The sequence below is a fragment of the Thamnophis elegans genome, chromosome 3, assembly GCF_009769535.1.
Source record: "Thamnophis elegans isolate rThaEle1 chromosome 3, rThaEle1.pri, whole genome shotgun sequence".
NCBI lineage: Eukaryota > Metazoa > Chordata > Lepidosauria > Squamata > Colubridae > Thamnophis > Thamnophis elegans.
Genome location: NC_045543.1, coordinates 30,135,948 through 30,153,757, shown reverse-complemented (window position 1 = coordinate 30,153,757; position 17,810 = coordinate 30,135,948). Strand labels below are relative to the sequence as shown.

Genomic DNA, 17,810 nt, shown 5'->3' with positions numbered 1-17,810 from the left:
GAGTCAGCGTATTGCCCCCAACAATCTGGGTGCTCATTTTACTGAGGGTCCTCAGAAGGATGGAAGGCTGAGTCAACCTTGGGCTGGTGAGACCCAAACTACCAAACTGCTGGCAGCTGATGATCAGCAGAAGTACTCTGCAGTACTGCATTCTAATCACTGCACCACCACATATTATACCAATCTTTTTCTGAATATAACATTGAGTGCAAATTTGATCAATCCAGCCATCAGAGGTTCTAATTCAATCTTTTATCCCAGTTGAACAACTAGCTTGGTAACATAACAGGCCACCTATCGTTATTTCAATGTTACAAATTGTTGAACTTACTCCTTGTTGGACTGTATAAAATGTGTTGCCAATGGCATAATGTCTTTTCTTCAATTTTCATTGGGATTCTTTGGAACAAAAATGTAAATCTTAGCAAGATGTTCATCCAACTGGAACAATTACAGCTTTTCCCAAGTTGTAACATCTGTCATTCTATTTCCACAAATCTGGGAATAATTGTTCCCAAATAAATCTTCTTTATTTTGCATGGGATACATTCCTATTAATATCAAAGCTCATTGTTTCTTTTTGGTATTGATTTTTAATTTCAGATAAGTTGCACAACAACTAATTTGTTTAATTATTCTTTCTGGGTTATTATTGCAATCAATGATTTCTTCAAACAAATAAACAAACACACACACACACATACATATATACATATATATATAAGTATTATAGAAAAAATAATATTGCTTAAAATGAATTAAAGTAACTAAAAGTTTCAAACAACTTTTTAAGCTAAGACCATACAGAATCGCATTATCCAAGACTGAGAAGTGGTGTTATGAACATCTTATATTTTATGAACGTGGAATGGCACAGGTTTTATAGGGCATAGCAGATGTTATAAACCCAGTTGCTGGGGTCAGGACTAGATCATCTTTAGATATTCCTAGGGGTGTCTGGAAGGTAAATTTCTGCAGGAGGCTGGTAAAGAAGAGGAAGAGCTCCATTTTAGCGAGGTTCTCACCTGCACATACTCTCCGACCTGGAAGAAAGAATATGTGGCAAAAATGTGATTTATTGGGTTTTTTAAACTGTTTTACATAGTTTCCCAATGTCATATGGCCATGAAGAGATCAGCAAAAAGAAACATTATGACAGAACATTGATACGAAAACAGACAAAAGTGGAACAATAAAATAAGAATTGATAGAATCAGAATTGTGCTAATCTTAAAAGAAGGACAAACTTTGATAAGTACCCTTCTACACTGATGCCCTGAAATGAAGTATCTCACTGTAGATGTCATGATTACAATTACAGGAATACATTTGTTTAACAGATCATTTGAGGTAGGGATTAGGGGAAAACATCTGTAAGATCCAAATGGCAATCAAAGTCACTAACTGTAATATATTTAAAGTGATGGAAATGTTGCAGTAGATAGGAAAAGATGGATTAAAATTCCATTAAATGGATGGGGTAAAATAATAATAATAATAATACTGATTATAAATTGCGGCACAATTCAGTAGCACAAATGATCCATTGGAATTTGTGCAAAAATTATAATATCAAAACAGCAACAAACTGGTGGGAACATCAGCCTGAAAAAGTCACTGAAAATCAGATGGTCAAGATCTTGTGGGATTTCCGTATACAAACCGACAAAATACTGGTGCATAATACACCAGACATCACACTGGTTGAGAAAAATAAGGTCACAATCATAGACATCGCAATACCAGGTGATAGCAGGGTCGCCGAGAAGGAACATGAAAAAATCGCAAGATACCAGGACTTAAAAATCGAAATTCAACGACTATGGCACAAACCAGCAGTGGTAATTCCAGTGGTAATTGGCACACTGGGTGCTATTCCAAAAGCACTGGAATTACATTTAAAACAGTTAAAAATTGACAAAATCACCATCAGTCAAATGCAAAAAGCCGCACTGCTTGGATCTGCACGCATATTACGAAAATACGTTACGACGTCCTAGGCCCCTGGGTGGGGCCCGACTAGTAACCAATGCCAAATCCGGCGAAACAACTGGCCGCTGTGATACAATTGTACAACAACAACAACAATTATTATTATTATTATTATTATTATTATTATTATTATTATTATTATTATTATACAATTGTATCACAGCGGCCAGTTGTTTCGCCAGATTTGGCATTGGTTACTAGTCGGGCCCCACCCAGGGGCCTAGGACGTCGTAATGTATTTTCAGATCCAAGCAGTGCGGCTTTTTGCATTTGACTGATGGTGATTTTGTCAATTTTTAACTGTTTTAAATGTAATTCCAGTGCTTTTGGAATAGCACCCAGTGTGCCAATTACCACTGGAATTATCACTGCTGGTTTGTGCCATAGTCGTTGAATTTCGATTTTTAAGTCCTGGTATCTTGCGATTTTTTCATGTTCCTTCTCGGCGACCCTGCTATCACCTGGTATTGCGATGTCTATGATTGTGACCTTATTTTTCTCAACCAGTGTGATGTCTGGTGTATTATGCGCCAGTATTTTGTCTGTTTGTATGAGAAAATCCCACAAGATCTTGACCATCTGATTTTCGGTGACTTTTTCAGGCTGATGTTCCCACCAGTTTGTTGCTGTTTTAATATTATAATTTTTGCACAAATTCCAATAGATCATTTGTGCTACTGAATTCTGCTGCAATTTATAATCAGTCTGCGTGATTTTTTTTACAGCAGCTGAGTATGTGATCAACAGTTTCATCAGCTTCTTTGCAAAGTCTGCATTTGGCATCATCAGAGGATTTTTCGATTTTGGCCTTAATGGCATTTGTGCGGATAGCTTGTTCTTGCGCAGCCAGGATTAGTGACTCTGTTTCTTTCTTTAATGTACCTGTTGTTAACCATAACCAAGTTTGTTCACTGTCCACTTTATCTTTTATTTTTTCCAGAAATTGGCCATGCAGTGCTTTGTTCTGCCAACTCTCCATTCTTGATTTTATCACATCTTTTCTGTATTCTTGTTTCGTCTGTTGGGCCTTCAGTAAATTTTTGTTCTTTACTTCGATTAATAGATGTTCTTGACTTTCTTTTAAATAATCAGCCAGTGCATGTTTTTCTTCTTCAACTGTTTGCTTCACTTGTAATAATCCTCTACCACCTGATTTTCGGGACAGGTAAAGTCTATTAATATCACTACGTGGATGTAAACTGTAGTGCATTGTCATTAGTTTCCTGGTTTTTTGGTCCAAAATGTCCAAATCAGCTTGTGTCCAGTTAACTATACCAGCTGTGTATCTTATAACTGGTATTGCCCAGGTATTTATGGCCTTGATTGTATTTCCACCATTCAATTTAGATTTCAAAATTTTCCTAACTCTGTTGGTGTACTCTCGCCTGACAATAGTTTTTACTTCTCCATGCTTGATGTTATCCAACTGCAGAATGCCTAAGTATTTGTAGGCTTCATTTTCATTTTGTTGTTGTTGTTGTTGTTATTATTATTATTATTTTATTTATAGTTATATATTATATAATATTATAATTATTATTAATAATAATATTAAATATAGATTTTGATTTACACCCTGTATTCTTCCCAGACACCACATGGTCAAGTCTTTTTTCTCCTCAGGCCAATTCTTCTTTTCAACCTGACAACCCTAATAACCTTTGCAGGAATTGCAAATAGCTAAAGACTGATACCTTTTACTATCCTCCTTTGAATAATTTAAAACCAGTTCAAGTCTTGTACCAGAATCATCAAAAAAAAGCCAAAATTATATCAAACTTTGTTAAATGAAGACCATTCAATTAAAGTTTTATTGTTATTGTTGTTGCTCTTTAAATGTTCCATGATCTTTTGTGAAGATTTCTTTCCAAAAAAAAGGCTGCTTATTACTAGACACAATCACACATGTACAAAGAATCTGACCTGCAGAGAAAGGCATGAATGCATCCCTTTTCACAAATTTTTCTTCAGCGTCAAGAAAATGCTCAGGGTAGAATTCATAGGGTTTCTCCCATTGGGATTCATCATGGAGCACTGATGACAGCAGTGGAACAATCTGCATTCCCTAAACATTGAAAGAGAAAGAACTATATTAAAGGTGTGGCTATTTAATACATTCCTTTAGAAATTTTAGAGGAGATATTGCAAATGAATCAGAGGTGGGTTGCTCCCGGTTTGGCCTGGTTCAGTCGAACCGATAGTAGTGGCAGCAGGAGGATCTACCCACTCACGCAAGCACAAGTGAACTGGTAATAAACCAGTTAGCAACCCATCACTGAAATGTATGGATTTTTAAATAATGAGGGGTGTATGCTAGTCACACGTTGAGAAGATTTTAACTACCATAGTTAGTAAAAACTGCATAGTACAAAAAACTACCTCACACTGTAAAAAATAGGCTAAATCTTGTATTATGTAGTGATTTCACACTGATCACCTTGGGGATGAAGAAGCCTTTGAAAGTTATGTCCATGGTGGTTGCATGTGGCAAATTGCTTGGAACAATATCAGCAAATCTTTGAACTTCATGAATTACTGCATCAGTGTAAGGCATTTTGAGTCGGTCTTCTGTCCTTGGCTGACGAATCCCAATCTCTTTTGCAATTTCTTCTTGGACCTTCTCTGGCAGAAGAAATCAATAATATAATGTATTTAAACAATCAGAATTGTGGACAACTTTTGATACTGGTTCCAAAATATGAATAAACGTGATCATATATCAAAGAAAAAAATAGAAGGTATAAAATGTTATTGTTAGTGACGATTTCTAACTATGGTAAGGTCTTTTTGTAGACATTTTAACCTGCTTTAGTGCAGTCAGAAATATTTCTTCTGCAACGTTAGAAGAGAAGGCTATGAATCCAGGAACTTTTAGTAGAGATTTGGTGATACTAATATGTGATCTGTGTTGATTTCTTTTTATTTATTAGAATTTTATCCCACTGTTATCATTTCATAAGTAATTCAAGATGGCAAACATTCCTAATACTCCTTCTTCCTCCTATTTGCCCCAAAAGGACATCTTATGAGGTGGGTTGGGCTTAGAGTGACAAGGTCACCCAGGTGGCTTTTGTACCTAAGGCAGGAATAGAACTCACAAACTCCTGGTTTTTAACTTGGTGCCATAACCATTGTACCAAACTCTAATTCTCAAGCCAGAATGAAATCTTGAGTGGACCATGTAGAGATGTGCCTTGATCATAGCTAAAATACATTATTGTTCATAGAAAAGTCTATCAGTCTTGGTTCATTGTAGGATGGAAACATAATGGATGCAGGATTTACAGGTAGTAATATATATGCAAACAATGAAAATATCAATAGAAAAAAAGAGCATCACATTTGATGAATGTGAATACAGAGAGAAACCTTGTGTTAGATGTTTTATCACTGGATTTTCATTGTGCCCCCAAAAGCTAAAATGAACACTTACTTCAAATTGTTCAAAACTTAATGATCAAGTCAGATCATTTTTCCATATTTAGTGACAATGCACTAAAGCAACCAATAATTTTTAAAACTAATTTATATTACAATAAAACATTTCAAAAGTTGAATTTCCTTTTCAAACTATGATATTTTTATTAAAGTTTCCAAACCATAAATTCCCATAAAGATTTTTGAATTAGTTCTGTATATGATAATTGCTGCAAACATATTTTATGTTTTTTATTGGAAAGGATACTTGATCCCATTTCCAGAAGTATCACTATTTAAGTTGTAGGAAATCATGTGAAAAGCAATAAAATAAAACATACTCTGAATTTCTGGGAATTTCATCATTAGGAGTATGGCCCAACGCAGAGTATTTGAAGTAGTTTCCGTACCAGCAGCAAATAAATTACTCACAACACTTCTAAAGTTTTCAAAGTGGAAATATCCCTCAGTAGTCCTCTTCTTCTCCTAAGAAAAAACACCAGCAAGGAAACTTAGTGTATTGATGTGATGTAAATTCCAGATGGCTGAGAGGCTACTTCTTGAATGGATAATATATTGCCCGTCAGGACAAAGGGTGAGTGATGGAGAAGATCTTTAAAAATCTTGGCAGTAGCACCTCATAAGGGCACCTTTCCAGGGTTACAGGAGAAGACGGTCAACAGTTTTGAAGGCGGAAGAGGGCTCTACGCCACAACGGCAGATAAAGCGGCAGAACCATCTTCTAGGAGAAAGGAAACTCTGATTACAAACCTCCACTGCCTTGTGGCTATTTCCACTACTGGAAAAGGCTTCAGGAGTCAACCTCGAGACAAAATCTGGAGCCGGAATCCCAGAAGCAGTTTGTGACCGTGTACACGTTCTGATAACTCCTACAACGCAGCTGGAACCAATTGCATCGGCTCTGCCATTCCATTGGACTATTTCAGCAATGTAAAGAGGGTGGATCTGCTGCTTGGGTAACTGTCTATCCTCCATATTAATCTACCCAGGCCTCGTGCTGGAGAGGACACTCCAACTTTGACCTCTTTCCAGAACACGTTACCATAGTCTTTTGAGATTGAAGGATGTCAGTGCAATACAAATATATTACTCTCCAAATCTGCTTCCTTTTACAAAATGATAAAGGGCTATTGAAGTTGTAGTCCCAAAACAAATTGAGAGACATGATGTTTCAAACATTAACTGGAATAAAAAAATTGTGAAGCTCTAGAAAAGTCATATTTTTAAAGGCAAAAATGTTCACATACTGCACTGAAGGGTTGACCCTAAGAATCCAGAATAGACCCTATCGTTCTGTATTGAGGATATTTTAATGGGGAAATTTAATTGGGTTTGACTTTAGTGCTGCAGACCATAAAACAAGAAAATGAAGCAAGAATGAAACTGCCAGAAATTAGTTTTTTCTACTTTCCTAAAGCAAGGGTCTTAAACAACCTGCATGAAGTACCTTTTTTAAAATATGTAAAAACAGATATCAATAATCAGAGACATTTATAAATGATCCATTACCTCTCTATGCCGAACAAGAAATGAATCAATAAAACTCCTCTGGTCATTTTCATCAAGATCATTGAGATGTTCTATAAAAGTGTCCTGTAGGAAAGTATGGAGTTCCTTTCTATTGTTCAGTCTTTTCTTACGAGAACCCAAAAGGAGCGCCAACTTGGGAAACATATTAAATATCTGAAACAATAATAGAAGAAAAATATATTAAGGAATTTGAAAACTTTGAGTTCATTTCTCAGGAGGACATCGAGTGAATACATGTGGTCCATATGTCTATAAAAATAAATCACAGTAATAAAAAACACATGATTGAGAGAGAACTATGGATAGTCAGTATTTCTAATCCATTGAGGCCCAAATCCCAATGACTGAAATTCCACACAGTTATTGGAAGAGGAAATGCATATTTTTAAACATACTATTGAATGAGCTACCCTTGCTCATATCCTTTTGATTCCCCAACAAGCAATGGGAATGTTCCAGGGACGTGCAGTCAGGGGAGACAGGGGAGGCAGAGCTTCACCACTGTCATCATGAAAAGAAAAAAAATGTAAAAGGAAAAAGGCAAGGCTGAGCTAGTTGCTGCCAGAGTCACCGTGGATGACTCTCCTTAACTGTTTAAAAAAGCCTCTAAAAAGCGCCCTCTACAGGAGGAGGCAGGAGAATGATGTGCCTCATCTAGTCTGGCTTTAAGTGTTTTATGATCACTCGAGCAGAGTTAAGCAAGGGTTAAAAGCCTAAAAATTCCTGACATAGGTGAGGCACATTGTTCTCCTGCCTCCTCCTGTAGAGGGCGCTTTTTAGAGGCTTTTTGAAACAGTCAAGCAGAATCATCCATGGTGACTCTGGCAGCAACTAGCTCAGCCTGACTTCAGCTCTTGCCTTTTTCCTTTTACATTTTTTTCTTTTCATGATGACAGGCAAGAGCAGAGTTGAAATCCTCTCTGAAACAGCTGGAAAAGGTACGTGTGGGTTGGAGGGAGGGGGAGGAATTCAAACTTCATCCTCAAGTGTAGATTCCTCCCCAAGTGTAGTTTGATTGCAGGCAGAGCCATGTTACCTTTTCAAACACACACACACACACACACACACACACAAACATGGATAAAACTATATAAGCCCAGCTTCACTGATTACAAGTTTGAAAAGGCAACATGGCTCTGCCTGCAATCAAAGACTCAGATCGGCTCCAATCCAACTTCTGTGTTTGTGTTTGTTTGAGAGAGAGTGAGTGAGAGAGGGAAGGGGGTAGGAGAGATAGTCCAATCCAACTTCTGTGTGTGTGTGTGTCAGTTTGAGAGGGGGAGGGAGGGAGAGAGGGAGGAAGGAGGGGGAGGGAGAAGAAAAAGAATGAAGGAAACTTTTTTGCAAAGGAGAAAAACAAATGCTGTCACTTTAAATTGGAACTGAGCATGCCTGGCTGTGGAATTCTGGGAGTTGAAGTCCATAAGTCTAAAAAAATTTGAACCCCACCACTGTGTCAGTGCCTCACCAGCCATAAACCTCACCGCACGTCACTGGAATGCTCAATATAAGAAGCCAAATTAAGTTCTGGTCTGTTTAGTACTTTTAAGGTTATGCAGTATAAAGAAAAAAAAAGATGGAGAAACTATTTTCAATGAAGGCTCCTGTCCTTCCCATCTGAGTGTATTCATAAGCAGGGAGAGGAAATGTTGAAGTGTGCATCATGAAGTTATGATGGTGAAGTTATTTGCATACTTCACTGAGAAATTTGCATGCAGCTACATAAGAGCGGAATTTGAATCCTGATATCATATTCATATCATCCTTTGGATGCAATTTTGCTGCAAACATCCATGACAAGGAATATGCTTTGTAATAATGAGATGATATTGTTATTTGCTTTATGATCTGAGTTCAAGGTAGCAAGCACTTAAGCATATACAACTAAAACGTATGCATAAAAAATCACATGAAACCAAAACAATAAAAGAAGAAGAAACCAGTCAGGCTAAAGGCATAGATAGAAATGCTGCTAGCAGATAGAGGTTCTAGCATTAATGCATGTAACAAAATAAAAGCAGTGATTTCTTCATTATGTGAGAGGAATTAAAATTTCTTAGAATTGGGGTTATGAATTCTTATTGCCTATGTGTTTATAGTGGATGTGTGATGTACAGGTATCTTTTTCATATGAGAGATTGAAATATACTCTGGGAGTATGGAATCCATTTGTTGACTTGCAACAAATATAAAAAATTATTAAAACAAACTTTCTTTCAACATGTTAAAAAAAACAAGAAAAAAGCAAATTATCAGTACAATAATGGAAGAGACTGGCAAGGAGGTGACAGGCAGCAGGGAGAAAGCAGAATTGCTTACTTTGCATTTGTCTTTCCAAAAAAAGTGGTGAAGGGGAATAGTCCAATCTGTTGAAAGCAGTTGTCTGCAAGCCGGAAAAGATGGTTTGCAGACCTGACAGCAGTACCATAAACTTACTTCTTGGTAATATAGAAAAATAGGGATAGACAGCATCACCACCAGATGGGGTCACAACTGTCTCTCAAAATCAGCATATAGTTCTCAATGGAACTACACCTATATGGAGGGAAGCATGCCTTGGCCTATTCCAAGGTTCTGTTTTGGCTCAGTACTCTTCATAAGCAAGTTAGATGAAGGAATAGGAGGAAAACCATTTAACAGATTATAACATTTCATCAGACAAGTGGTGGGTTTTAATTTTTTTTAGAACCTCTTCTGTAGGTGTGGCCTGCTTTGGGGGAGTGGCTTGCTGGCCATGTGACCAGGTGGGAGTGGCTTGCCAGTCATGTGACTGGGTGGGAGTGGCTTGCTAGCCATGTGACTAAGTGGGTGTGGCCAACTTGCAAAATGTGGTAAAACTCACTTAACAACGCTCTTGCTTAGCAACCAAAATGTTGGCTCAGAAACTCTGGCATTTGAAGCATGCAAGTCTTAAAGCTATCAAGTTACAAGACCCTTGCATCCCTAACCTTTAGGGAAAAAAACCCAGGAATGTTCAAACTTGACAGCTTTAAGACTTGTGGACTTCAACCCCCAGAATTCCTCCTCTCGCTCTTTATCTTGATGATGTGCGGTTGGGCGGGGGGAGGGAGCTAGAACCAGTTCTAAACAGCACTGTAGATTTCTGAAACCTCTTCTATAAAAGAGGTTAGAATTGGCAGGAACCTAGCCCTGCATTAGACCATAGTGTTCAGACACTGACGGCATTTGAGCACAGTCTATAAAAAAACATGGTATAAATATCTGCCATATTCTATAGTTTGCTATTTACTCGAAGAAATCTAATTAGATGATAATTAGAAGGTTCCACTTATCTCATTTTTATATATTGAGAAAATAATGGAATTAAGCCTTCTTTATGTATACATATAGAAATATATATGGGTGAAGAAAAGGGCTCAATGACACACATTATGCTGCCTCTATGTCACAGATTTGTTCTTCAAACGACAAATGAGATTACCAGAATATCAAGGGTTCTTGAAAGTTGGATATTTTCACTGAACAGCTTCAGCAGTCGTAGAAATGTGGCATCTTCATAGTCATATCGCTTGCCAAATAAAATAGAAACAATGATATTGGAAACAGCAGCTCCCATTATTGCTGTGATATCAATTGGTTTTCCTGAGCAATGAAAAATAAGTTAAAAGAGGACTGTGAAAAAAATGCCAGGATTAAAGTTGCTCTTCACTGTATTTAGACTCAGAGTCAGATTACAAAAAGGAAACATTCGCCATAAAAGCTTATAGCTGGTATTGATGAAATTAGAAATATTAGGTTAAGAAATGGGAAAAAGTATTTGAATGGCAACTCATTACTACAAAGGTACAATTGTAGTTTCTGAACATAGATTAGTAACTCTGGGGTCCTTAGTGTTGTCTAAGTATGGTTTTCTTGTAAACAATTATTTACCAAACTAGGTAACATAATCAGTGCTATTTAGGTCCTATCCTGACTCCAAACCAATTCTGGGCAACTTACCATATAATAAACGTAAACACACAATTCAAAAAAACCTGCACCAAGGTACAATCTGGTTGCTCAATATAAAAACACATTCCAAAAGAGACTCTATCCACTTTCATTCAAGGTCTGAGAGAACCAACCTCAAGGCCTTATGGAACACCAACAAGGTAAAACACACATGGATTTCAAGGGACATCTTGTTCCAGAGGGCAGCTGCTACCATAAAAGGTGTGCTTCCTGCATCCTAACAAATGGCACTGCTTCATTGAAGGAACTTGGAACACACCAACTCTGCTAGCACAAACTGGCATATAAGCAGCCCTTTAAATAACTATGCACTATACCTTATATATAGACAACCACTTCTGCTGATATCTGATATGAGACAAGCTTTTTAGAATGTTAACACCTAGAAGGCAGCTGGACCTGATGGAATCATGGGACAAGTTGTTAGGGACTGCAGTGCAGAGTTAGCTGGAGTGTTCATGGATATTTTCAATCTATCCCTGTTGCAATGCTCTATCCCTACCTTCCTAAAGACATCCATTATAGTGCCAATCCCTAAGCAAACAGTAGTGGTATCTCTTAATGATTATAGACCAATAGCTTTAACATCTCTTGTCATGAAATGTTTTGAGAGACTGGTGTTGAACCACATTAAGGCTAGTCTTCCATCTACTTTGGACCCATATCAATTTGCATATAGACGTAATAAATCAACTAATGCTATGTCCATTGTTGTCCGTATTGTATTGAATCATTTGAAACAATAGGGAACATATGTAAGGTTGTTATTTGTGGATTATAGCTCTGCCTTCAATACCATTCTACTCAACAGGTTGTTTCTTAAAATGTCCAATTTGGGTATAAATCAGAGGATTTGTTTGTGGATGAAGGATTTTCTGACAGATAGGCCACAGTCAGTAAGGATGGGATCTCACCATTCTTCTACTCGATAGTAAGCACAGGAGCCCTCAGGGTTGTGTGCTAAGCTCCTTCCTTTATTCTCTGTACACACATGACTGCACCTCATTGTATAACACTAACACAATTATTAAATTTGTGGATGACACAACAGTGGTGGGGGGGGTCATTAATAAGAACAATGAGTCTGCTTATAGGAAGGAAATACAAGGGCTGACAATGTGGTGTAAAGAAAAAAATATTATACTTAATACCAAAAAAAAACCTAAAGAACTTATAATTGACTTCAGAAGGAAGAGAGATGTACATTTACCTTTGTACATAATTGGCGAGGAAGTGGAGAGGGTTGGTAGTTTTAAATTTCTGGGCATTTATATCTTGGAGGACCTCTCATGGTCTATGAATGCTAACATGCTTGTGAAGAAGGCACAGAAGAGGCTGTACTTCTTGAGAATGCTCAGCAAGATATCCAGCAACTACTTCTGTTCTACTATCACAGCACCATTGAGAGTGTCCTGACATACGACATTCTTGCATGGTATGGGAGCAGCTCTGCAGCAGACAAAAAAACTCTACAGAGAATCATTAAAATTGCCAAGAATATCATCAGGCTCCAGCTACTGGCTCTGGACAACATCTTCACATTTTGCTGTTTGAGGAAGTTATACAACATTCTCAAAGACTCTTCCCATCCTGCTTACAATCTTTTTGGACTGCAGCCTTCTGGCAGAAGATACAGAACAACACATGTCTTCTGAATAATTTTTATCCCGGAGGTATAATTGCACTCAACAATGAACTAAAGGGCCACCATCAGTGAGCTATTAGACAGCATTACTTGGTCTGTATGTGGATGTTTGGGAGGTTTAGGGCGGGGAATTTTTGATGGGGGGGGTGTTTGGGGATTGTCATGTATGTTGGGCCTGGTCTCTGGGTGTTATGTGAAATTTGTTGTATGGGTATACTGTGTAAATATGTACAATGACAATAAAGAGAAAAAGTTTCTTCCTAGTTTCTCTGGTGTTCTGTGAGGCTAGGTTTTACCCCCTAGCACCACAAGCAAAATATTTTTAACAGTATATGCAGATGGAGCTAAACCCATGTTCTCAGGTTGTTTCTCATTTGTTCTCTTTCCACCCTTCTTCTTGACTCTTCCAACAGTCACGAAGTCACATCAGTTAATGTTAGGCCCTGTCGGGTTAGAACTTCAAGAGAAGATACAAACTCCATAGCTTTCATCCAGTGAAGAAAGAATAATGTAGACCTGGTGTAGCTCAGAAAAAATCAACTCCAGTTTTAGGAAAACTGCTTTCCTAAAGTTCAAATGAGCTAACATAAATGAGCTTTCCTAAAGTTCAAATGACCTAACATATCTCCACCTTTCTGGAGCCGTGTTCTGAACAGTTTAAGTGTAATATAAATATGCGCACCCACAGTGTCATGTACATAAATCCTCTTTAAAGTATCCCAACACCTCTCAGCTGAATCTTCACCACGAATATGAACCAGTTGTTAGTCAGCTAATGTTAGTTCAATGATACACATCGCTCGTTCATTGGCACAGTGACATTCCGCTATTTTCTTGGCATCATCATCATCCTGTGGATCCAGGCAGATACATCTGGCGGGTTCCGCACAACATCCCATAGCCCTTCTCTACGCAAGAGCAGACTGCACTTCGTGGACCAGAAAACATACTTTGTGCCATCCAACTGGGTGACCAACAACTAATTCATTGCTTGTTCGTGTGCCATCTTCATAGGGATAGGTGTTATCACGAACAGCGATCTGGATATGGTAGAGTGCAGCGACTCCACCTCCCCTATCGCTACTAATGGTACTCTGGGCCCATAACCAATGTTAGGTATATCTCCTTTTGGAGACTAGAGTTGAGTAGCAGAAGATAACAAGGAATGTGCCACTGAATAGTCACACTATCAATCACAGCCACCGAAGTTAAAACAAGGATAACTTTACTTGCCTTAACAAAAATAAAGTAGGATAAACATTCTCCAAAACAAGCGACAAGTAGTCTTCAATTATATACACAGTCTATGATACAACACGTTGATTTCAGATGCTCAACTCATGATTCACCATGTAGACAGGTAACTAACATACAGAATAGCCACTGTCCAATATACAGTATTCAACTCCAATAACAAGCATGGAGAACATACAGAACAACCAGGAACGAACAGTAGTAGTTCCTACTTCCTCTTGTGACTGATTAAAGCAACAGCATCCAATCACAACTCACTTGAGCATTTAAAGTGACAGATACATTATTTGAATCATGGTATATATATACCATGTATATATATACCAGGTATATATATATATATACATACACACACACACATATACATATATATATATACATACATACATATATATATGTGTGTGTGTGTGTGTGTGTGTATGTATGTATGTATGTATGTATGTATATATATATATATATATATATATATATATATATATATATATATATATATATACATACATACATACATACACACACACACACACACATATATATATATATACATACATACACACACACACACACACACACACACACACATATCTCCAACCCAAGATTAAGATTACATCCCTAACAAAGTGTGATGATGAATAAGTGAATCAATTGCAGTTTGAGCCTTATGACTGTTCTAAACTCAGTAATAGTCCAATATTGACAATTGAGAAGTGATACTTTTATTGGTGAATTTGGTAGGATATGAAGTATGTATTCTAGATCACTTAATAAAAGTAAATTATATGCTTTTCTTCCTTGAGAAACTGCAAAATGATTATCATTGATTCAAAGCAGGAGGAACAATATCTCTATTGTTCTAATATGTCTAAGCGTGCAACACATTTTCATGTTTATGTATAGGTATGCAAACCCAACATTCTTCAATTAAATTTTACCCAAAATTAAGCCTAGAACTTTTATTAAAAAGAAGGTGTTGGCGCATACTAGATGTGGTGAAATCACTGGCTAAAGAAAATGCAAAAGTTAAAGATGTGGCAATACAGAGTTGCTCCGAGGAAGGAAATATCATAGACCAGACTAGTGAAGACTTATCTGTTGGTTCCCAAGGGAATTCAGCCAGTCTGGTGAAATTCTTGTAATATAGGTATCAACAATAAAGAAACTGCTTTGACCTAGTCTTAAAGTTGTGCTGATTTCCTGAACCTTAGACTTTATTATTCAAAAGTATAGAATTAGACATTGTTTTTGATATGAACACTACCAGAATGATTTGACATGTGTTCGGTTTATAAAATATTAATTCAAGAAAAATCCTACTTAGCATACGTTAGACAACTAAGCCTATTTACGGGGGAAATGGATTTTAAAATTGTTAGAGGGAAAGTATTCCAAAAACAGTCCTTGTTAATATAACACAATGAAGCCATTTTTCATTCTACTTTTTGTCCTGAAAGATGCTCTATTAGAGGAGGAAACACCAACCCACCTGCATAGGTCTCAATTGTCTTCATTAAAACACTGCACTCTTCTGTGATTTTGTCTTCAATGGTCCTCTTGCCCATTCCATAGTCCCGTAATGTGGATAATGCGAACCGTCGCATCACTTTCCAGTTCTCACCATGAGAAAAAATAATACCTGAAGAATAATTCCTGAAGTTATTTCCAGCATTGTTACAGCCTCAGAAATGAAGAGTGTAGAAACCCGCATGTGGTGTTTATACCAAAACACTTATTCATCTCTTTCCTGATACATTGGAAATACTCTGTACTGAAGGTATGCTTTTAAAAAAAAATACTGTCTAGATCAGTAAGTGCTACAGTCCAGTGTGTAAAATAGCCAGGGGTCCCTTGCCAAGAGAAGTGGCAGATTCAAGTGGAGCAGAGTTTTGGGAGAAACACACCCGCGCACATGCACAAACAGAGAGAGAAAAATCCACAAATGAACCAGTTCCAACACTCACTAAACACTTGAAATAGGCATTGCAAATTCTCCATTCCATAGCTTGGGGCATTTTTTTTAAATGTCTGTGTTGTGCACATTGTACATGTTTTATGGAGAAATGATCCTTGAGAGATGGATAAAAATTAACAGAAATAAGCAAAACTATGTATACGAAGAGACATATACAGAAAAATGCAGACAAACCACCAGGACTTTCCACATCCCAAATTTGCAAAAGAAAAAGAAAGAAAGAAAGAAAGAAAAGAAAAGAAAAAGCAGAACCAAACCTGTGTGTTTGTGCCTGTGTATGACTCATGCTGTTAGTGCAAGTTTCTTGGCTTTTTATTCTCCAGCTCCTCCTAGTGACAACTAGGTATAGTTGAAATAGTCACTCCCTGGATTGGATCTCCACAGGTTTCCTAGTCCTTTTACATTACTACCTATGAAAATGTCTCCATGGCACTGATTGCACATCTGCAAGTAATGCCAGCTACAGTCCAAAATGAAACAACTCACCAAAGCCCTTTGTAAAATCCTCAAAAAAGGGGACGGAGGCTCTCTCTGCAAATGCATCTGCCTGATTCACTAGAGCCTCTTTGACCGTCTCATAGCCAGTCAGCACCACCATTTCCTCGAATCCCATTTTAAGACGAAAAATGGGACCATATTCTTTTGACAACTGGGATATAGCAGATGAACAACAAGATACAATTTTGATCAACAATTAGACTCACATAGGTAGAATTTCATTTTAAAAATAATGTATCACAGTTCCAAGATTGAGGTCACATTATTTTATTTTTTTATGGCACATTATGAAGCCATTATTATTTTGGTTAGTACCTTTATATGTACTATATATAATTATATAAAACAAATAAAAACACCTATGTAGTAAAAGGATGCTTGCACATGAGCTCATATCAAACTGCTACATTTTAACACTTGCAAGATTTAAAGGAGTCTAGACATACAATGAGATTTCTTAAAAGAGAAACTGGGCCTCTGCCAGGTTGTTGAAAGAATCACACAAAAACTTTCTAATTGTTCCTAATAGTTTTTGAAGTTGATTGTGACTTTCTTAAAGGAAGAACTTAAAGAATATGCTCATTTATATTTCCCCAAGAGTTCAAGGGCTTTTTATTCATCTCTTCCAATTTGAGTAAATTATTAGAAAAAAAATGGAACCTTTTAACAAATTGCTTTTCTTGGAATAATCCTCCTGTTAAATTTAAATGAATTTAAATAACAGATAAATTCTCCCTTTTTAAACATTTGCATAGAGATGAAAAGCCAACAGGGAACCAATAAGATTTAATTCAGTGTCTGCAAACTTGTGGCAAATAAACTTAGGCAAAGAACCTTCATCCTTCTTAATCACCAGGCTTTACCTCTATCATTGTTTTGTGAGGCCTCTTCAGATCCATCATGAGCAGATTTCCAAAAATGGGTACAGTCCTGGGTCCTGGGGGAAGGTTGGGGCAGCTGCTATTCCAGGAACTGCCCTTTTTCAAAAGGAACATAATTCCAAGAATAAATAGTAATAATATTAGAATGTGTCCAATCCAATCCATTTCCTTTCACAGAGCAGTTTTCAGTAGCAATTGCAATGACTTCTGCAAATTGAAATGAAACAAGCGTGAATTTCAAAGCATTGCATTAGACACATCCCAGCTACTTTTTCTACAGAATCATCATATTGACATATGTACCCAGCAACCTTTGCCTTACTTTAATTTGACTCAGAACTTCATGATCCTGGTTCATGGTCTATGTGGAAGTCTACATAGTTTAAACCCAGAAAGGTATGCAAATAGGTTTAAACTCCTTTTAACTCCACAATGTGCCAAATTTTAGGCAGATGTTAATAATCTGTTATAATTGCTTTTACTGAGTGCACAATGTACTGTGAACTCTTCATGCTTGACATAATAATTAACAGAATCTTCAGGGGTAAATGTTTAACTGTTTAGCCAAGGAAATGGAATCAACTTAACTAAGACTAGGCCCAGAATCAACACAGGCATACCTTGTTGAATA

The 17,810-nt window shown here is 37.1% G+C and overlaps 1 protein-coding gene across 1 annotated transcript; it reads right to left on the bottom strand.

Annotated features, from left to right (window-relative positions):
* Positions 1–314: 314 nt before the first annotated feature.
* On the bottom strand, positions 315–17,607 carry LOC116505853 (cytochrome P450 2K1-like). The gene is made up of 10 exons (XM_032213293.1): positions 17,502–17,607; positions 17,162–17,386; positions 16,287–16,449; positions 15,315–15,464; positions 10,403–10,563; positions 6,940–7,113; positions 5,751–5,895; positions 4,430–4,614; positions 3,916–4,057; positions 315–1,043 (listed from the first exon to the last, which is right to left on the bottom strand). The coding sequence occupies exons 2-10, from the start codon at positions 17,342–17,344 to the stop codon at positions 856–858; spliced, it is 1,491 nt and encodes a 496-aa protein (XP_032069184.1). The 5' UTR covers positions 17,345–17,386; positions 17,502–17,607; the 3' UTR covers positions 315–855.
* Positions 17,608–17,810: the final 203 nt, after the last annotated feature.

Excerpts from the sequence above, each read along its gene's own strand:
- LOC116505853 (XM_032213293.1), bottom strand. The coding sequence starts at position 17,344 with ATGGATTGGATTGGACACATTCTAATATTATTACTATTTATTCTTGGA. Across the intron at positions 10,564-15,314 it reads GACAATTGAGACCTATGCAG|GAAAACCAATTGATATCACA; the intron begins GTGGGTTGGTGT and ends TTCATTGCTCAG. Across the intron at positions 7,114-10,402 it reads CAAGAACCCTTGATATTCTG|ATATTTAATATGTTTCCCAA; the intron begins GTAATCTCATTT and ends TTATTGTTTCAG.